The sequence below is a fragment of the Monodelphis domestica genome, chromosome 7, assembly GCF_027887165.1.
Source record: "Monodelphis domestica isolate mMonDom1 chromosome 7, mMonDom1.pri, whole genome shotgun sequence".
NCBI lineage: Eukaryota > Metazoa > Chordata > Mammalia > Didelphimorphia > Didelphidae > Monodelphis > Monodelphis domestica.
Window position 1 is genome coordinate 85,551,243 of NC_077233.1, and position 22,295 is coordinate 85,573,537.

General features: G+C 36.5%; 1 protein-coding gene across 1 annotated transcript in view; it reads left to right on the forward strand.

The window, feature by feature from the left end:
• RFT1 (RFT1 homolog) overlaps positions 1 to 22,295 on the forward strand; it is a 58,276-nt gene that overhangs the window by 22,533 nt on the left and 13,448 nt on the right. The window contains exons 8-11 of the mRNA XM_001380155.4: positions 2,263 to 2,313; positions 3,613 to 3,743; positions 8,973 to 9,117; positions 20,787 to 20,892. Coding sequence (XP_001380192.1) covers positions 2,263 to 2,313; positions 3,613 to 3,743; positions 8,973 to 9,117; positions 20,787 to 20,892 — 433 coding nt within the window. The remainder of the gene's footprint in view (positions 1 to 2,262; positions 2,314 to 3,612; positions 3,744 to 8,972; positions 9,118 to 20,786; positions 20,893 to 22,295) is intronic.

Sequence of the window (22,295 nt, forward strand, 5' to 3'; positions counted from 1 at the left end):
TTGAAGCCAAGTGAGCTGATTGAGATCACTGAGTGAAACAGTATAGGGAGAAGAGAAGGCTCAGATAGAACCCTGTGGAATACCAGTGGACTGACCTGGATTAAGATCCAGCAAAGGAGTCTGAGATTATGACTGTGAATGCTTTCTCCCCTACCCCTTAGATAAAACCTGTGATTTTTTCAATATGGGGAATAGACCGCATACCAAACCAATTCATTATCTTTAAATTTTTTTTTATTTTATTATTTTGTTCTGATTAATCGGCATTTATTTTCTCTCCTTCCTCCCCCCTTTGAACTATCTAAAAAGAAAAAGAAAACCTTCATAACAAATATACATAATCAAACAAAAAAATGCCCAATAGCCCTCTCCAAAAATGTGTGTCTCATCTTGCATTTTAAGTCCATCATTTCTTGGACAAAAAGTGGTTAGTGTGCCTCTTTGGTCCTCTAGAATTGTGTTTTGTCATTGCATCAATCAGGATTCTAAAGTCTTACGAAGTTGTTTTTCTTTATCCAGTTGTTCTCAGTTTATAATTTTTTCCCTCCTAATTCTGGTTTACAACATTCCATAGGCTCATAAAAGTCTTATTAATCCCCCCCCAAAAACAATTTTTTGGGGGTGATTCTGATCTAGCTTTATTATAATAAGACATTTGAGAACTGAGAGAAACTACAATGTCAGAGGAAAGGGGCTGGAGAAGGATTAAATGGGCCCAACTCTAAGATGGGAAGGGGAGATTTTTCAGGGGTGGTAAAGGAGGGAAGAAGAAAGGAAGAAAAGTAGGAAGGAATAGGGGCAGGTTGGAACCTGAACTAAAAAGGGTAGGGGTGTATAAGGCAGGAAGCTGGCAGAGAAGGCTCATAAAGGTGCTTCCTGGAAAGTATGACCTACCATCAGGGCTCTTTTCAGTTGCTCATAGGTGACAATCATCACTACATTCCAGAAATCCATGCGGAGAAAGGAAGGCATGAACCCTTTGTAGAAGGTTTGGGGTCCCTCTTTCCGAAGCATGGTGAGCATGGTGTCTGTTACTGGCATACTGGCCCTCAGCAGAGTTAATATAGCTTTCTTGACCACATCTTTAAGGGAGGCACTTATGGTGGTACAGAAGCCAGCCCCAAAGGCTGATGTAAAATGGCATGGAAGATTGTCAGTCATGAGGCAGGCCTTCAGAAGGGCATCTTCAATGAGGTAGTAGGTCACCAGCTCAGCACAGTTGAGAATAACATTCGGAGTGGCATTGTGGGAAGTTCCTTTCTAAAAGCCCCTCTTCTTGGGTGATAGTCTTTTAAGCATCCATTGTGTTCTGGTGTCTCCAGCTATCATCTGCATGAGCCTGGGCCTGGAAACATACCTTTATCATCTGTGGGTTGGGCAACACCTTCTGCCAGTGCCTTTATGATACAGCTTGCCAGTGCCCTTATGATACAGCCTGCCAGGAGGTGGATTTTAGTATCATTTCCTATGACCCAATAATATTATATGCATATACCATAATTTATTTAGCCATTTCCCAATAGGTAGGTATTCCTGTAGCCTTTGGTACTCAGAAGAGAATGGCTATAAATATTTTTGTACATGGAAGGCCTTTTCCTTTTTTCCTTGATTTCTTTGGGGAATATGCTTAAGTATAATATATCACTGGGTCAAAGAATATACAGTTTTGTGATTTTTAGAAATGGGTGACTTCTGAAACGGGTGGACCAAATCATAGCTCCCCTAGCAGTAGATAATTGTGCCTGTTTCTCTGTAACCCATCCTATATTTCTCATTTTCCTCTTCTGTCATCTTTCCTACCTTCCTACTACTGATAGTCTTAAAGAATTTCCCAGAGCATTGAGATGGTTGTGACTTTCCCAGTGTTAGCCTGACAGGTAGTATCTGTTAGAGATAGGACTTGAAGAGATAGTACCAGAGGGTCTTTCTGACATCAAGGCCAACTCTCTGTCCTAAGACTATACCTACATACTTTCTATATATATAACTTTTAGACCTAGATTTCTTAAAAACTTGAGTAAATTACCTTGACTTGGAATTATCCTAGATTTTGTCATTACCTGTTCAGAAATAGTTTCAAAATATTTTTTCATTACATTTCAATCTTTTAGAGTCAGCATTAAAACTGGACTGATCTACAAGGAACTTTACTTAGCTAGAGATAAGATTTTTTTTTCACTTTAACAATTTTGCCAGTGAGAAAAGAGAAACTGAAACTCTTTTGTGTTTTAAATTTTAATTATTTTACTTTATAATTTATAGGTGAACGGTATATGATGACATTTTTGAATGTGTTAAATTTTGGAGACCAAGGTAAGTTTTTTACCATAGTTGATGTTTATAAGAAAGCACTCAATAAATGTTTATTAATGTGTCTTCTCTGGCTTACTGTTTTTTGTGAAAATGAACTTGTCAATTCCTAGAGATACCAAAATGTTATTCTTGAAAGTATATAAAAGGTTTACAATATCTTTTAATAAGTGTTTAATGGTGGTGCTAAAGGATTTGAGCTATTGAGGTCCTTTCTCTTACTGCTTTGTTGGGCATGGGATTCTAATGTCCAAGTAGTGTCAGTGGTTCACATAAAAGTTGGTAAAAGTTGAACCCAACTGTCTTTAGGTTGAGTATATTGTTGAGTATGTTTATGTAGCTAGAAACTTCTTTTTGTGTCAATATGTTTATAGATTGTAGATATTTCTTTTAAAAATTGAATACCTGTTTGCTCTGCAAAGTTAATAGAAACAGAATAGAAAAATAAAATGTGTATTGTGTAAGTTTTAAAAAACCTGCTGCTTTAAAATTTGGAACTATACCCAAAGGGCTATAAAACAATGCGTACCCTTTGATCCATGTAATACCAGACAATACCACTACTAGATCTGTAGCCCAAAGAGATCCAAAAAAAGGGGGAAAGTACTTTCTTGTACAAAAATACTTCTAGCAGCTTCTTTTTGCAATGGCAAAAAATTGAAAATTGAGAGGATGCCCATTAGTTGTGGTATATGATGGTACTGTAAGAAATGATGAATGGGATGGTTTCAGAAAGAGCTGGAAAGACTTACATGAACTGATGCAGAGTGAAGTAAGCAGAACCAGGAGAACATTGTACACAGTAACAGTAATATTGGGGAATGATCAAACTGAAAGACTTAGTTCTTCTCAACAATGCAATGAATGATCAAGGACAATTCTAGGGGACTTATGACAAGAAATGCAATCCACCTCCAGAGAAAGAACTGTTAGAGTCAGAATGCAGATCAAAAAATACAATTTTTCACTTTAATTTATTTGTTTTTTTATTTGGGTTTTTTATTTTATATGATTATTCTCTTACAAAAATTAACAACATGGAAATATGTTTTGCATGATAATACATGTATAACTCAGATCAAACTACTTCCCAGTTCCAGGAAGGGGAAGAGATAGGAGGGAAGGAGACAATTTGGATCATATAACTTTGGAAAATTTATGTTGAAATTTATTACATGTAATTGATAAATAAAATACATTTTTATAAAGACAAAAAATTAAATAAAAACCTGTCACTTTAGAAGATTAAAACAGGACAAAAATATTAATAATATTGCATTTGTTCCTTTTTTGTTTTGCTAGGTGTTTATGACATAGTGAATAACCTAGGCTCACTTGTAGCCAGATTGGTTTTCCTGCCAATAGAAGAGAGTTTTTACATATTCTTTGCTAAAATGCTGGAGAGGGGTAAGAGTGTCAAGCTTCAAAAACAGGTAGTTTTTGCTCTTGTATTAGTTCTAAATTAAATTCACTTATTGAACTGAAGGAAAAAATCAGAAATATCAGTTAATCTTTATTCCTTTTATTTAAATTAGATATTCTTCTGAAGTTTTAACCTCCTAATCTCATAATTTTGCTGTAAAGTCCCAAACTCCAAATAGTTGTTGAGAGATAGTTCTCCCCCACAACCTCATTCTTTCACATTGCTGGCTTCTTTTTCTAGTTTGCCCCAACTTCTTTTTCTCTTTGAATGTCTGTCTTAAACTTCTCTTTTACTCATAAAAGGAAAGAAAAGTGCCCTTCTAACACCATGGCTTTTCCCCTAGGAACAAAAAAAATTGTCTCACATTTCCCTCTTAGGTGGAATGGTAATATGGGACACCAAGGAAAGCCTTAAGATGGTCCATAGGAGGAAAAAATTTGAGAACTACAGCTTAAGCAGTATGATGAGGAGAATAAGTAGTCATATGGTTCCCTTCTCATCTCTAAGCATGGGAGCTGCCCAGGCTTGGGCAAAAAGCATTAGCTGTTTGGAGACAAATATCCATCTTAATATCCTATGTGATATATAGCAAATGTAGGTAGGATTCCAAGAAATTGAAAAGCTTCACATTCTTATGAAACTACTTCAAAATTCTGATTTGCCTTTAAAGTACAATCAGATTAGGTAAAGCTTTTGCCCTGAGAAATTTTAAGAGATTTTGTCAAATGTTTCATGATCTCTACATTTTATATGTATTTAGTTGTTTGGCTATTGTAAAATGTGAATTCCTTAAAGGTCAGGGATTGTGTTCTTCTCTGTCTTTGTACCTCCAGTGCTTAGCATCGTTTAATTGCTTAAGGTAGTAATTGCTTAACAAATGCTTAATGTTGTTGTTGTGGTTAAAATATCTAGTATGTAGTCTAACATTTGTAAAGATTAAAATTTAGGGGAGACTGAGGCAGGTAGAAATTAGTTTCTCTCTGCAAGGAGTATTATATTTTTTTGAGGTTTATTGAAGATTAAGGATTAAAGAAAACACAGGATAAGAGACCAGTGTCCAGGCCATAGAGAGGCCTACACACAACCTCACCTACATTATGAAAAAAAGTCACGCCTGCCCCAAAGTGGAAGTCCAGGAGCCCAGACAAGACCTTTGCCACCAGCTTAAATCCTTCCTCAATCTCGGCCCACCTCAGAATTCCCATGAGATTACAAAGCATTTTGGGGAAGTGGAGCAAAGGCTTGTGGGGATTGTAGTCCTATATTCGAGTCTATTATTTACATTTCTCCATGTGATCATTTTTGGAAAAATTTATTTTTCCACAAAAGGATCACAAAAACATAATAAACTTAAAATATTACAATAATGTGAGGATAAGAGAAAAAAAGAATAAAACCAATAATTGCTGAACACATTGACAAAAAGCCGTTAGGGGGCAGTCCCCTTTGGCATGAAAGTATACATACAAATAAATGTTCAATCAACCACACCCAAAGTTCAGTTTGATCTTGTGCAGCTTGTGGTCTGGAGGCTTCTTCATAGTGGCTTCTCCAACAGTTCAGTTTCTGGATTCAGAGACATAGCATCTTCTTTACCTAAAATTCTTCTCAAAAGGAATTTAAACTTTGCAATTTACAATAATATTTTTTTACATTTCCCCGTGTTGTGGGTGATTGAAAGATACAGAATCAGTTAGGGATGCATGGCTGAGGTATGAAGTATATGAATCAATTGGCAAGAGACATTAAAAAGACATCAGAAAAATCAAAAAGAAAAGAAAAATTTCTGGATGAAAATATAGACTATCAAAGTCTTATGTGTAAAAATTCCAAGTAGAAGAAAAATAAATCTATAACAGGTCCTTCAATCAGGGCCCAATCAAAATGATCTAAGTAATGATGCATTTACCCAGTAAATAGCCAGGACTACAGAAAGGTACCACACTATGAGAGGCAGAAAAGAAAGGGACCAGATTATAGAAGCCAAGTAGGAGCCAAGGTTTTGGGGATACTCGTCTGTGAGTATCTTCAGAGTGAGTGTGGACACATGTTAAACAGTAACCTCCAGTCTTCACACTAGGTTCAAGACCTTTGTATTGGCCTAGAAGTGCATCAATCCATCCTGGATTGGCTTTTCTTTGGCCCTGTGCAATGGCTCTTGTGTGTATATCTTGTCCTGGAATCAGACAGAATCATTAAGCAAAGTCCCATAATTTATTTAAATAATTAGTGGCATCATTTTTATAGTCACAAGCTTTTTAGGGCATGCATTAGCAAATGTATTTCAAACTTGTAGCACTGAAAAGTCAAAAAGTTAAAGAAAATCTTAATGTTGGTGACATGTGCTTCAAATATAAAAAAGAGAGAAAAAAATAAAAAAAACTGAAAAAGTATATTGCACATGCAAGAAAAATATAATAATAAAAGAGCTTTAAAAAATTCAAAAATATAGCTTATAATCATTGACACTCTGTGTCAGCTAAGAAATATAAAATGCAAGACTTTCTTACCAAAAATGAGATCCATTTCCTCTAAATATCTGGCCATGATCACTGTGAGTAGGAGGCAAATGAATTGAACAAGGTTAACAATTTTTTCATCTTTAAAAATGCAGTAGTACAAATATGTAGTTACCAAAATCCCCAAAATTCTCAATAGCCCAATTAATTACAATAACAAACAAACACACTTTCATATTTCACATAAGTTGCTGTATGACATTTTTAAAACCTATGAATTGATGGACATTTGTCACAATTTTTACAAACATAGCAATCTTTCAACCTTGGTATTTAAACATATTTTTTAAAACAAAGTAAAACTCATCTTGGGTTTAGAACATAATCAAGAAATCTATATATCATTCTGGTAGAAGTAAAATAGTGAGCTGAAGAGTATAAATAAAGGGGTGCTCCTTTTTTGGAGGCTTTTAGGGATAAAAATGCCCTGAGATTAACTGCCCAACTTCCATTCACATATTTAGAAATGCGGGAAGGTTGGGGGTTATAAAATGTATTTCACTTCAGCTAATGGGCCTTAGGGCAGGCAAAAATAACCAGATTGTTAAAAAAAAATTCCAAAAATCATATTTAAAAAACCCTTAAAATCAAATCATTTGAGGTATTTAGCACATTAAAATTTCCAAGGTTGTTAATACAATTATAACCAGTTCTGAAGTCCATCTATCCTCAGCAAAATAGAAAAAAGCTGTTTTTTCATATATGGGCTTATTCACAATAATATTTGTTCAACACAGTTATAGGGGAAAAACAACATAATTTTAAAAACTCAGTACATTCAAAATAAATTCAATCAACCTTCAGTTCAAGCAGAATAATATTGAATCCAGTAATATATGAACTTAAAATCACAAAGTTAAACCATAACAAAAAATGCAATAGAATACAGAGATTTTTTTATAAACCATTGGAGTCTGAAATGCCTTAGTAAATATAGCCTTTAGTTTCTTCAAAATTCCTTGGGGTTTTTTGTTTGTTTGTTTGTTTTTAATTATCCATTTAAATGTCTATTGTCCCAAGGTAGAGTAGTAAAGGCTAGGCAATGGGGTTCAAGGGACCCATCCAGGGCCCCATAGCTGGGGAGAATCTGAGGCCAGATTTTAACTAGAGACCTCCCGTCTCTGGGCCTGGCTCCCAGTTCTCTGGGCCACCCATTTTCCCCTTAAAGTTAGTTGAATCTTCTCCCTGACACGCAGGTGAAGTCAATGCTATTACCAGAACAGTCAAAAGGTATCCTTTTAAACCCATTGCTTTTTAGGTTTCTGTTTGAAAAGATCTGTTTCTTCTCTCTAGTCTCTCTTTCCCCTCTCCCCTGATATGATCCCTCCTCCTGCCCCAGTCCATGTGGAGCCCAGGCCACCCACGTGGAGCCAATACACCCCGTTTGCTCAGAGGCTTAGCCTAAGGGAAAATTTCTCTCCCCTCCGCCCACGTGGCCAATACTGTTACCAGCTGGTCAAAATGAGTCCTGAGCTATCTGCTCCAAGGATCTGGGTGATGAGCCATCTGGGTCGCGCTTGTGGGTCTGGGGCTGGGGTGATGAGCCGTCTGGGTTGGAGGCCAGATGGGTGAGAGACAGACTGCCGGGGTGGGTAGGGCACGGAGCTGGAGCGCAGACAAGCGGAGCTGGGGCACCAGGTGAGAGGCCAGGAGCAGGAGCAGAAGCAGGAGAAGCAGGCAGACAGAACTTAGCAGCCAGGGGCCAGGTGGGCAGAAAAAACGCAACAGGTCTGGATCGGGGGCTGAACACCAGCAGGCAAAAGCGACTGAGCCAGTTCCGGACCGAGCCTGTGAGCTATCTACTGGCTGGAACTGAATGAGCAGCAGCTTTTCAAGGGTAAAAAACCTTGGCCAGAGAGATATGGCTCAAAAAAATTTTTTTTCTAGGTACTAGATATTAAAAGTTGAACTAAAGATCAGAAAAGAAATTAGAAGATTGAGTTTTTTTTATATCCCTTCGTGGTTGCCAAACTGTAAAGATTAAAATTTAGGGGAGACTGAGGCAGGTAGAAATTAGTTTCTCTCTGCAAGGAGTATTATATTTTTTTGAGGTTTATTGAAGATTAAGGATTAAAGAAAACACAGGATAAGAGACCAGTGTCCAGGCCATAGAGAGGCCTACACACAACCTCACCTACATTATGAAAAAAAGCCACGCCTGCCCCAAAGCAGAAGTCCAAGAGCCCTGACAAGACCTTTACCACCAGCTTAAATCCTTCCTCGATCTTGGCCCACCTCAGAATTCCCATGAGATTACAAAGCATTTTGGGGAAGTGGAGCAAAGACTTGTGGGGATTGTAGTCCTGTATTCGAGTCTATTATTTACACATTTATTATACATTTACAATGCCTTCAGAATACTGAAAACTGAAAAGTTTGGAGTAGGAGAGATGACACTGCCAGCAGGTAGAATAACATTCTACAGTTTTTATTTAAGGAAAAAGGTAAAAGGAGAAATGAGTGCTTCAAAAATTTTAGCTTCCTTGAGTATTACATAGTGTAGCAAATAGTTGAAATTAATTTATCCAAAAGCAATTGGGGGGAAAAAAACCTTACCTCATAAATTATTTCTCCCTCTCCATTTCTCTTTATTTGCTAATTGATGTGAAAACACATGCAGGTTACAAAGCTGGTATACATTGATTAAAGTTCCTAAAATGGAGGTATTTTCCTTTAGATTATGATTCATATAGTTTCCTTTCCCTTTCTTCCTGCCCCAGGAGGATATCGCCATGGCAGCAACAGTTTTAGAGTCCCTGCTGAAGTTTGTCCTTCTGATTGGCTTGACAATAACTGTTTTTGGCTATTCCTATTCTCAGTTGGCTTTAGATATTTATGGAGGGTCCATGCTTAGTTCTGGCTCAGGTAAGTACCTTTTCTTTCTTTCTTTCTTTCTTTCTTTCTTTCTTTCTTTCTTTCTTTCTTTCTTTCTTTCTTTCTTTCTTTCTTTCTTTCTTTCTTTCTTTCTTTCTTTCTTTCTTTCTTTCTTTCTTTCTTTCTTTCTTTCTTTCTCTCTTTCTTTCTCTCTCTCTCTCTCTCTCTCTCTCTCTCTCTCTCTCTCTCTCTCTCTCTCTCTCTCTCTCTCTCTCTCTCTCTCCCTCCCTCCCTCCCTTCCTTCCTTCCTTCCTTCCTTCCTTCCTTCCTTCCTTCCTTCCTTCCTTCCTTCCTTCCTTTCTCCCTCCCCCTCCCCCCTTTCTTTCTTTCTTTCTTTCTTTCTTTCTTTCTTTCTTTCTTTCTTTCTTTCTTTCTTTCTTTCTTTCTTTCTTTCTTTCTTTCTTTCTTTCTTTCTTTCTTTCTTTCTTTCTTTCTTTCTTTCTTTCTTTCTTTCTTTCTTTCTTTCTTTCTTTCTTTCTTTCTCTTTTTCTATCTTTCTCTTTCTTTCTTTCTCTTTTTCTATCTTTCTCTCTTTCCTTCCCTCCCTCCCTGCCTACCTTTTGTCTTAGAATCAATACTAAGATTTGGTTCCAGGGCAGAAGAGTGGAAAGGGGTAGGCAATTGGGATTAAGTGACTTGCCCAGGGAACCCACGGCTAGGAAGTATTTGAGACCAGATTTTAAATGAGGACCTTCTGTCTCTAGGTCTGGCTCTTTATCCACTGAAACACTTAGCTGCCCCTATAAATCTTTATAAAAAATAACAAGTCATTTATTATGTACACACAGGTTGATGGTTTTGTCAGTAGGGGGAAAACCTTCCCATTGGATAGAGCTCAACTAGGTGGCCTAATTAGCACTTGGAAGACTGAGATTCTTTGTGATACACATACCTCAGTCTGGAGGAGGTGCATAAACCCACCTCAAAGCTATTTTTCCAGACACAAAATTTTTCTTGTGGAGTAATTCACCAAGTTTCCTTTCTGTGACTGTAGCAATGCTAATGAGTTTCTGCTTGGTACTGAACACATCTGAAGATAATAAATGCCATTTAAATCTAATGACTTCATGCATAAAAGCCTCTAAAGGATAACTCAGAGAAATTTTCAAAGAATAGGATCAAACTATATGAGGGAAATGGTGTGTTTTAGGGGAAAAAAGGGTTGGATATATTTAACTTCTAAGTAACTCAAGACCTTTTACATACAATTTGTCTTAATTGTTTCATATGTTATAATTCACAATTTTGTAAATAAGTAGCTCATCCATTTCAAATTATATGGAACAGCAGCTTTATCATCAATCTGGTCATCCATTTATAGATTTTCTTCTTAGATTTAGAAAAGTTATTTTAATTCCTCAGGTTAGTAGAGAAAACTCCAAATATCTTTTCCTGCTGTTGAGCTGTAAAAAGAACTCTTTATAAATCACTTGTTAAAGTTATCTGCTGTAGTCAAGTCCAAATTCTTGGGATAGAGGGTGAAGGAAGTTCCAAGTTTGGGTAAACAAGAATAAAGATAAATTAAGTTTGGAGAAATAACTGTTGTTGAGCAGATGAGGTACCTGGCATCATTCTTGGGATTTGGTAAGAAGTATGTGGAGACCTAATTACAATCAGCCCACTGCAGGGAGATCTCAGTAGGAAATCACTATAGAATTTACGTGTAGAGATTGGTGATGCAACTATTCCACTGCAATTTCACTTGTTCATAGATGCAGGCAACAAGATACAGGCTTTCTCTATAGCATTACCCTAGTGAAAGGAGTTTACTGTGTCTGATTTGGCCTTAATATAATTAAATATTTTGTTATAAAAGAAACTCTAGAAGAAAGTGGAGAAATTCTCTATAGTCCTTTTGTACATATGAACAGAACATAAGTTCTGAATTTTAGAACCAGATTTATTAGTTAAAAAGAAGTCAGTGCTAAAGTGGACACATCCATGTAATTTCAGTCATTAGGGGTTCTAGACCCATAAAGACCCTCTCTAAGCCTATTCTTTAAGCAGCTAGAAGGAGCTCTAGTCAGAAAAAGCTATTTTTGTTTTCTAGAGTCTCTTGAAAAGTATAAATTTATAAGAATTTATTAAATTCTCATGTACGTTGTCTCATCTTGTTTGAACCACTTACAGAGTCTTCCTCATTAGACTCTGTGTCCTTCATGAGCCTCCAGCTTCCCTTAGTCACTCCTATTTCTTGCTTTGATTATACTCTCATAAAGGATTTCCTTAACATCCAATGGTTGCTTTCTTTCAGGGAGAGGGGAGGGCAACTAGATCTGTGAATGCATCACTTGAGGAGCTCCCTCAACCAATGCAGGTCAGAACCTTCTCTGTATTGATATTCTTCAGCAATTGTTGGAGGCCCTGAGAGTTGCCTAACTTTTCCTGGGTCAGAAAACCAGGATGTATCGAAGTCACTTGAACTCAAGTCTTCTTGACTCCACAGACAACTCTGTATTCATATTTCCTCTCCAATAGTTTCATATAATATACTCCAGATGAAGCCCAATATTCAAAACTTTTTATCATGGTATGCCAAGTGCCTTTGTTTACTGCCCCTTAACTTGCCTCCTCTGTTCATTGTTGGGCACATCAGTTATTGTTATTGTTTTTTTTAATTTTAATTGATTAAGAACATTTTTCCATGGTTACATGATTCATGTTCTTTCCTCCCCTCCTCCCACCACCCTCTATGATATTGAAATCACTTTTAAAAGACTGATATATATTAATTTAAGGTCACCAAGGAATTCACTTATGTAATTCCTACATGAAACACTCAAGTCAGCTGCCAAATTTTTTCATGGTGTTTTAATTACAAATAGGAGGAAGAAAGTATTAGAGGGAGGGGGAGAGAGAGAGAGAGAGAGAGAGAGAGAGAGAGAGAGAGAGAGAGAGAGAGAGAGAGAGAGAGAGAGAGAGAGAGAGAGAAGGATAAGGGAGAGAAGGAAAGAAGTTTAAATACCCACTCTGGCTCAGGCTGAGCCAAAGTGGGCTTTAAGGCCCTGGATAGCCAAGGCAAGGAAAGGGATCAGTCCTTATCACTCATGTGACCAATCTGAAGGAAAGCAGTCTGTGGGACTCCTCCAACTCCAAGCACCAGCCTCCAACTCACTCTAGCCCTCCTCACAGGAAGTCCCAAGAACTCCAAAGGCTGTTCTCTACCTCACTTCCTGCGTCTCACATGTGCCAATGATGGCTATAGCTTGACCTAGGACCACCCAGAGGTCTCCTTTTTTTGCACATGTCTGTTGAAGGCCATATTCTCAAATAATTAAATCTTGAGTTTGCTGCAGCCCTTCCTAATCTTGTTACAATGAGTAGGGTAGAAAATGTAGTTTCCAAGACCTGATTCTGTTATTCCAAGTATCTCTATTGTTATTGATCAGGAAATAGCTAAATCTGATCTTCTAAAGAATGGTCTGAATAGGGTAGAGTAGTTTTAACATTCACAAAAGCCCCCCTGAGGCCCGAGGAAGACTAGTCTCTCGGATGGGTCTTGTAAACATACCAGCTATGAAATTACAATAGTTAGAGATAAGAGGAAATATGAGAGAGAGAGAGAGACAGAGACAGAGAGAGAGAGAGACAGAGAGAGAGAGAGAGAGAGAGAGAGAGAGAGAGACAGAGACAACAAAACCAATGTTTTGCTGGGCGCATTGACAAAAAACAATTAGGGGGCAGTCCCCTTTGGCAGAAGAGTGTACATTCAAAATAAATTCAATCAACCTTCAGTTCAATCAACCACACCCCAAGGTTCATTCTTGATCTTGATGTAATGTAGGTTTTCTGGCATCTTTCTGCAACAGTTTATTCTCTGGATTTAGGGGTTAGCAGGCTTTTTCCTTAAAGATCTTTCTCAAACAAAAAAATTTTTCAAAATCTTGGATTTTTATTAAAATACAATCCCCCCTGAAGTGGGTGTTAAAAAAACATCCAGTTCAGCTCAGGATGCATTATTGAGTTATGGGGGTGTATGAGTCAGTTATTAAAAGAATTAAAAAACAAAACAAAAATATAAAGGGAAAAATATGGAAGGAAGTTAAACTTTGGGGAGAAAGGGAAGGAAAAAAAATTCAAAATCAGAATCAAAATACCAAAATCTATGTATATAAAATGTTGAATAAGCAAGAATAAATTCATAATAGGTTCTTGTACAGGTCCAATTTAAAGTAATTTCTATCCCACAGGTCTGTAGGACAGAATGCAGTAATATTTCACTTACCCATTTACAGCCAAGACTACAGGAAGTTGCCATACTATAAGAAAGAAAAAGAACTAGAATTCTATTTTGATAGGGAAACGTCATTCCCAGGTCTGACTTTTTTCATTCTCAGGGATATAGGGAGCCAGCATGATGACCACTGCTTTATAGTACAGTTTAAGATCTGGTACTGCCAGGCCCCCCTCCTTCACATTTTTTTTCATTATTTCCCTTGATATTCTTGATCTTTTGTCTTCCAAATGAACTTTGTTATAGTTTTTTTCCAATTCACTAAAAAAATTTCTTGGTAGTCTGATAGGTATGGCACTGAATAAGTAAATTAATTTAGGTAGGATGGTCATTTTTATTATGTTAGCTTGCTTTGTAATTGCATGAGCAATTAATGTTTTTCCAATTGTTTAGATCTAATTTTAATTGTGTGGAAAATGTTTTGTATTTGTGTTTATATAATTTCTGTGTTTGTTTTGGCAGATAGATTCCTAAGTATTTTATATTGTCTAGGGTGATTTTAAATGGAATTTCTCTGTCTAACTCTTACTGCTGGGATGTGTTAGAAATATACAGAAATGCTGATGATTTATGTAGGTTTATTTTGTATCCTGCAACTTTGCTAAAGTTGTTGATTATTTCCACTAGCTTTTTAGTTGATTCTCTAGGATTCTTTAAGTGTAGACCATCATAACATCTGCAAAGAGTGATAGCTTGGGGTCCTCATTGCCTATTTTAATACCTTCAATTTCTTTTTCTTCTCTAATTGCTACTGTTAGTGTTTCAAGTACAATGTCAAATAATAGAGGTGATCTGGGCATTCTTGTTTCACTCCTCATCTTGTTGGGAAGGCTTCTAATTTATCCCATTGCAGATGATGCTTGCTGATTATTTTAAATATATACTGTTTATTTTTTTTAGGAAAAGTACTTTTATTTCTATACTTTCTAGTGTTTTTAATAGGAATGAGTGTTGTCAAAGGCTTTTTCTTCATCTATTGAGATAATCATGTGATTTTTGTTGTTTTTTTTGTTAATATGGTCAATTATGTGGATGGTTTTCCTGATATTGAGCCATCTTTGCATTCCTGGCATAAATTCCACTTGATCATAATGAATAACCCTCTTGATCACTTTCTAGAGACTTTTTTGCTAGTATTCTATTTAAGATTTTTGCATCTATGTTCATTAAGGAGACTGGTCTATAATTTTCTTTCTCTGTTTTTGACCTGCCTGGCTTTGGAATCAGTACCTTGTTTGTGTCATTAAAGGAATTTGGTAGAATTCCTTCTTTGAAAATTATGTCAAATAGTTTGTATTGTATTGGGATTAGTTGTTCTTTAAATGTTTGATAGGATTCACTTGTGAACATATCTGGCCCTGGGAATTTTTTCTTAGGGAGTTCTATGATGGCTTGTTCAATTTCTTTTTTTGATATGGGATTATTTAAGTATTCTATTTCTTCTTCTGTTAATCTAGGCAATTTATATTTTTGTAAATATTCATCCATACCACCTAGATTGCCGTATTTATTGGCATATAATTGGACAAAAAAGTTTTTAATGATTGCCTTAATTTCCTCTTCACTAGAGGTGAGGTGTCCCTTTTCCTCTTTGATACCGTTAATTTGGTTTTCTTTCCTTTTTTTTTATTAGATTAACCAGTACTTTGTCTATTTTATTTTTTTCAAAGTACCAGCTTCTAGTCTTATTTATGAATTTAATATTCTTTCACTTTTGACTTTATTAATTTCTCCTTTAATTTTTAGGATTTCTAATTTAGTTTTTCTCTGGGGATTTTTAATTTGTTCTCTTTCTAATTTTTTATATTGAATGCCCAATTAATTGACCTCTGCCCTCCTTAATGTATGCACTCAAGGATATAAATTTCCCCCTGAGTACTGCTTTGACTGCATTCCATAGATTTTGATAGGATGTCTCATCGTTGTCATTCTCTTCAATGAAATGATTAATTGTTTCTATGATTTGTTCTTTAACTGATTTTGGAGAATCATATTATTTAATTTTCAATTAATTTTTGATTAGCCTCTCCATGTACCCTGACAAAACATTATTTTTATTGCATTATGATCTGAAAAGGTTGCATTTATTATTTCTGCTCTTTTGCATTTGTTTGCCATGTTTTTATGCCCTAGTACATGGTCAATCTTTGTGAATGTACCATGTGCTGCTGAAAAGAAGGTGTATTCCTTTTTATCCCTATTCATTTTTCTTCACATATATATTAACTTAATTTTTCTAAGATTTCATTCACATCTCTTCTTATTTATTTTTTGGTTTGATTTATCTAGATCTGATAGAGGAAGGTTCAGGTCTCCCATTAGTATAGTTTTACTATGTATTTCCTCCTTAAGCTCTATTTCTCTTTTAGAAATTTGGATGCTATACCATTTGGAGCATACATATTGAGTACTGATATTTCCTCATTGTCTATGCTGCCTTTAATCAGGATGTAATTACCTTCCCTGTCTCATTTAATCAGATCTATTTTTACTTTGGCTTTGTCAGATATCATGATTGCCACTCTTGCTTTCTTTTTCTCAGTTGATGCCCAATAGATTTTGCTCCAGCCTTTTACCTTCCTCATGTTTGTTTCTTATAGACAACATATGGTAGGATTTTGGTTTCTAATCCACTCTGCTATTTGTTTCCATTTTATGGGTGAGTTCATCCCATTCACATTCAAAGTATGATTACCACTTGTGTATTCCCCAACATTTTGATTTCCTCTCCTAGTCCTGCCCTTTCTTCTTTCACTATTTCCTTCCACACCAGTGCTTTGCTTTTAATCAGTCCCACTAATCTCCACCTTTATTTTACTTCCCTTTCCACCCCCTCCCTTTTTATTCCCCTCTCTTTTTTTTTAGGGTCTATTAAATTCCCTCCCCATTCAAATTCCCTCCCTTTTTGTACTCTTCACCCCACTCCCCCCTTGGTTTATCTTTTTCCTTCCAGTTTCTCTTGGTACCATCTTCTATTCCCCCCCCCCTTTTTTTGCATATCATCTTAAACCTTAGTACCCCAACCTCTACCTATGAATCATTCTTCTAACTACTATAATAGTGAGTACAATTTTTGAGAGTTACAAATAACATGTTTCCATATAGGAATATAAACAATTTGAAGCCCTTAAAAAAAAAACTAAAAAAATTTCCCCCCTCTCTTTATTATTTACCTTCTCATGTTTCTCTTGATTTTTGTATTTGGATACCAAATTTTCCATTTAGTTCTAGTCTTTCCCTTACAAATATTTGGAAATCTATTTTATTGAATGCCCATACTTTCCCTTGGAAGTATATAATCATTTTTGATGGGTATATGATCCTTGGTTGTATACCCAATTCTCTTGCCTTTCTGAATATAAAATTCCAAGCCTTGTGGTTCTGTAGTGTGGAGACTGCCAGATACTGTGTAATCCTGAGTGGTGCTCCTTGATATCTGAATTGTCTCTTTCTGGCTTCTTGCAATATTTTCTCCTTAGCTTGGAAGCTCTTGAATTTGGCAATTACATTCCTGGCAGTTGTCTTTTGAGGGTTTAATGCAGAGGGTGATCTATGGATTCTTTCAAAGTCTATTTTGTCCTCTTGTTGAAGAACATTCAGGACAGTTTTTTTTAATAATTTCTTATAGTATTATGTCAAGGTTTCTATTTATTTCTAGGTTTTCAGGTAGACTAATGATTCTCAAATTGTCTCTTCTAGCTCAGTTTTCCAGATAAGTCATTTTCTCAGTGAGCTATTTCATGTTTCCTTCTATTTTGTCATTCTTTTGACTTTGCTTTATTAATTCTTGCTGTCTTGTGAGATGATTAGCTTCTACTCGCCCAATTCTGGTCTTTAAAGATTGGTTTTCTGCTATGATTTTTTAATTTTCCTTTTTGGTTTATCTATCCTGCTTTTCATGGCTTCCAGAAGGTCATTTTTGGTCTTCAATTTGCTTATCATTTCATTTGATTTCTGGGCTTCTTTTTCCAAGTGGGAGATTCTGTCTTTTAAACTGTTATTTTCTTTTTTAACTATTTCCCACTTTTCTTGCCAAGTTTTTCCTATCTTTTTAACTTGGTTCTCAAATTCCATCCTGATTTCTTGGAGAGCTTGTGATTAATTTCCTTTTTTTTTTTTGAAAGTTTAGATATGTTTTCTTATTTGTCATCCTCTGCTCTCTCCTCTGTAGTCTGTTGTTTCTCTAAGTAGAAATTATCCTAAGTCAAAGGCTTTTTCTTATTCTTTTTGGTAGTTATAAATTGTAATTCTTGGATGTTGGTAGCCATTGCTTTGTTGATTTTTCCTTCCCCTCCCAGCCAGAAGTCTGAGTGAGGAGGGCAGGCTCTCTGTGTATCAAACTAAAGAGAGGTTTTTGCCCTGAAACTATTTTTTGAGTCTCCCTGGAACCTGCTGTGTGCCATCCCTCTCTGCTCTATCTCTGTGTTCAAGGTCTCCTCCATTCCTCAACCTCCTGAGGTCCCAAGTCTAGCTGCTCTCAGGGGTAAGTCTGTGGTGTTCTCAGCCAGCTCCCAAGAATCTAGAGATTGCCTCAAGCTCACTCTGACTTTGGCGCCATAGGTGGAGTGGAGGAGGAATAATCAACTTGAGCCTTGGTGGGAGTTTTTTAACCCACTTATAGTGTGGAAATGCCCAAATCCCACCTACCTTCCAGGCTATATCCTACAGTCATTTACCTTGTTTTCCTTATGTGTAAAATGGGGATAATAAAACATCTCCCAGAATTATTGTGATGATAAATAAGATATTATTTTAAAAGCCTTAAAAAAATTTAAAGCATGATAACTTGTACATATTCAACACTATGTGCCCAACAAAAAGGTAGAAAGAGAGAAAATATACATATCTATTACTCTACAGGATTGTATACTCAAAACCATTGAGTAGCATTGGATGGTAGGTTCCCATACTCCCCTGTGGCTTGTTTATGACACAAGTTGCATCTGGACAATCCCCAAGGAAGGCCCAGGGATACTACCAGCAGCTCCTAGGCCCCAGAGTGATTCCCTCCAGATATGTCACCAATCAGGGCAGGAGAGAATTGTGGAGGAGAATGGCAGAAGTGGGAGATGGATCAGAAAAACAGCATTGCCTTGTTAGTTCACAAGTAGAATTCTAATTCATAAAAACTAAAACAAACAAACAAAAACAGCCCACTATCTCCCAAGAACAGCAAGGCCTTGATTGTTCTCTGTGGAATAATTACAACTCTCCATGATTTTTGTATTATTGCTGACTTTAGAACCTAATCCCTATGTTAATCACTGGAAATATTTATGAAGCCCTTGCTGTGTGCTAGGCACTGTGCCTTTAAGTGCTAAGGATACAAAGAAAAGGGAGACTCCCCCTACCCTCCAGGAGCCCACAGTCTAGTTCCCTTTTTAAAGCACCTAGCCACAGCATTGTACAAAATAAGGTGTTTCTTATATGTTTTTGATTGATGGTGTGATTTCACTCACTAAGAGTGAAAAGTAGAAGATAAAAAAGATTGTATTTTAGTGTTCCCAATCTCTTACCCTTTGCAAATGAAAAGTAACTCTAGGGAGGAAAGCTACCCTTAAGCTTGATAGCCAAGGGTGTGGAAGGTCATTGCAAGTATGTTTCTTTTTTTAAAACAATGGTTTTTGTTTGCTATTTTTAAAGAGCTAAGTTTTTGTGCAATAAGGCCTCCTTTAATGCTAAGACCTTCCCTATGAAATTATCTTCAATTTATCCTGTAAGTTTCTTGTTTGTATGTAGTTGTTTACTTCTTGTCCCCCTCATAAGATTCTGAGATTCTTGAAGGCAAGCTGTTTTTTTTTTTTGCTTTTCTTTTTATCCCTGGCACTCAGCACAATGCCTGGCACAGATTAAGCATTTGGTGAATGCTTAGTAAAAATGTGAAACACTGAGAAATCTAAGAGGCTGAAGCTCCCTATTTGTCTCTCTCTGATTTGTGCCCCTCCTTACAATGCATTTTGCCCAAACTTTTAATCCATGTGCTCATACCAAACATTGCTGTCCTGATGACTAAGATCCCATATGGTATTTGCCTTTTTTTTTTCCTCAGAGGCTTCTGCTACTTGAGTTCCCATCCCAAGGGAAAGCATAATCATTCCCTCATTTCTCTAGGATGGATCTTTAGTGCCACTTCACATATTCCTCTCTTCACTCTTCCCAAAGTCAGCTTGTCCCTAGATTTGGTTCTTCTTCATGTATCTAATATTTTTTCCCTTCATCTATAACCCAACATTTAAGATCCTGATCCAGGATCATGCTTGGATATCTCAGTTTTAGCATTTTCTCCCATAGGGGATCCTCAATACCTCACCCCAAATCTATTCTCTCATAATTTCTGGAAAGGGGCACAGTTGTTTGTTTTTGTTTTGTTTTGAACATCTTGGAAGTGGCCCAGTGTTCTCCCCTATTAGATGAGCCTGGAGTCTTTTTGGAATGTTGAAGGAGGGAGAGAAGGTGTAAAGAGTAAGTAAAGGTGGTAGTGGTGGCCTTATTAAGGTCTCTTATATGAGATGTAAAACTTACTCTTTGATCTTGAACTTACTAGAACTATAGATTCTACTACAAATAACTTCTTCCAGTTGAGGTGGCCGGCCAGGCTACTTTGTTTTCTCTTGTCTCTGGCAATTACTGCCAGAGGACCTAAAAGACAATGGGGAAATGACCCTTTCTTTAGTGAAAAATCAGTATTAGGGTATTGAAATAATTCTTAGTAGTTTTCAGAACTGAATTGCTTACCTTCATTTGGCAATTTATGATCTTCATATTCTTTTGGGTCCCCACTGGGAGTTTCATACTAAAAATCTTTATTAACAGTGAATGGATTCCAGATTCTTAAGATCTGGTGCTTTGATCCCATATAAAAAAGACTCCCTCCTAAGTATCATTTAAAAGCTTGTTGGCTAGTTGTAGAATTGAATCTCTTTCATCTTGACCAAGAGTGAAACAGAAACTTTAGCTCTCATTGAAAATATGTGGGCATTTTTGCCCAGTTGTTTGCTTTTGACCCCTGGCTCTGGATTTTTTCCTCAGTCTGTTGTTCTTGATGGTTTCTACATTTGTAATCCCTTAGCATTTAGGGGTCTTGCTTCTGTGTGGCGCTGAGAATAGCAAGTTACCATGTTTATTAAAAAGTGAGAAAATCTACTTTTGGCTGTCAAGGAGAAGATCTGGACTATTTATTCATAATTGTTCTTTTGGTTTGGGCTGTCTCCTCCATGAAATACTGGGAATCTCTCCAAATAATTAGGCTGTAGATTTGAATATGAAATCTGCAGTAGCACTGGTACACAGCAGCATTGGAAAAGAGCCCTGGTTTATTATTGTTGTGTTTCCTGTGAATACTAAGTAGAACGGAAAGAAAGATGTTGGGTCTTTTATCTTTCTGTTTGTGGTTTTGATAACCTTTTGTTGGGCTTTTTGTTTCCAGGTCCTGTTCTCCTCAGATGCTATTGTTTATATGTCCTCCTACTTGCTGTAAATGGCATAACTGAATGTTTCACATTTGCTTCTATGAGCAAAGAGCAAGTAGACAGGTAGGTAACTTGGAAATTACAAATTTAGCTTTGGATTTTAGTCAAATGAAATGGTTTACCAGTTTATCCACTTCAAAATGAGGTTCTGTTTGTATTTGTATCTTTTCAAGAAATAGACTGTTGCCATCCCCATGATATATATATATATATGTATATATATATATATATTTAAATTATTAATATTATAATAAATTAGATTGTGTGGTCCTTGTCTTTTGACTCTTTTTATATCCCAGCCCATAGTACAGTGCTTGGTACATGGTAGGATGATAATAAATGTTTATTGATTGATTAATAATATTCATCATACCTATTGTGGGGATAGGAAGCAAATTCTGTTATTCTCAATAATACAACATCAAGAAGGCACGGTGGGGGCATCAAGAAATTAGTCAACTTTTTCAGAATCACAAAGTAAACCTAAAGGACTATGAAAAAAAAATTCAGCCCCTGCCCATTCAGTGTTATGTAGAATCTAGATCCACTGGGGTAGATCTCTTACCCATTTAGCCCTAAATTCCACAAGTGGGGAATTAGCAGTGCTCAGAGGTGCCATTTGCTGACATGTGTATTTGAAAATGGGAAATAATCAGAGGAGAAAAGTGAGAGAGAGAGAGAGAGAGAGAGAGAGAGAGAGAGAGAGAGAGAGAGAGAGAGAATGTTACCTATTGTGGCCTAGAGTAGTAACAGTATGGATACTTCTGGTGCCTTCCTTAGTTGGATCATGTCCCTTTCTGTCTTAATTTTACTTAGCACAAGAAGTTCTTAACCTTTTGTTGTGTCTTAAACCCTTGGCAGTCTGGTGAAGCCTATGAACCCCTTTTCTGAATAGTATCTTTTTAAAGACTCATAATTGAAGTAAATAACAAATTCCAGTTAGAGGTCAGTGAAAATGAAAATGTAATCTTTTTCTCATTCAAGTTCACATGACCCCCTGAAATTTCTCCATGCACCCATCTGTCTAACCTTAACTTCATGTTAAGAATCCCTAACTTAGAGATACTTTGTGTCCATGTAAGTCTATTTTGTGTCCATCTTCTTGAATGGAAAGTTGTGTTGGCATTCTGCAATTTCATCATTATTGAATTTATTTTTTTTTGGTGGCTTTTTGAATGTCTGTATACATTTTCTGTATATCTAGTGCTATATGTGAGAGAGTCAATTAAATACCAAACCTATTAACATGGGAGGCAGAGGGGAGATCTGTTACAGCCTAACAGTGTGGAATGTAGACCCTGACAATTTGCTTTCCTCCTACATCTGTTCCAGCTGAATTCCATTATAATAAACCAAAGGAAACAATCCTTTTATTTTGCTTTTAATGGAGTTTCAACAACGTCTCCATAATTAATTCCATGTTAATATTCAATACTGATGCTAAGCAGAGTGCCTTCCTAATATAA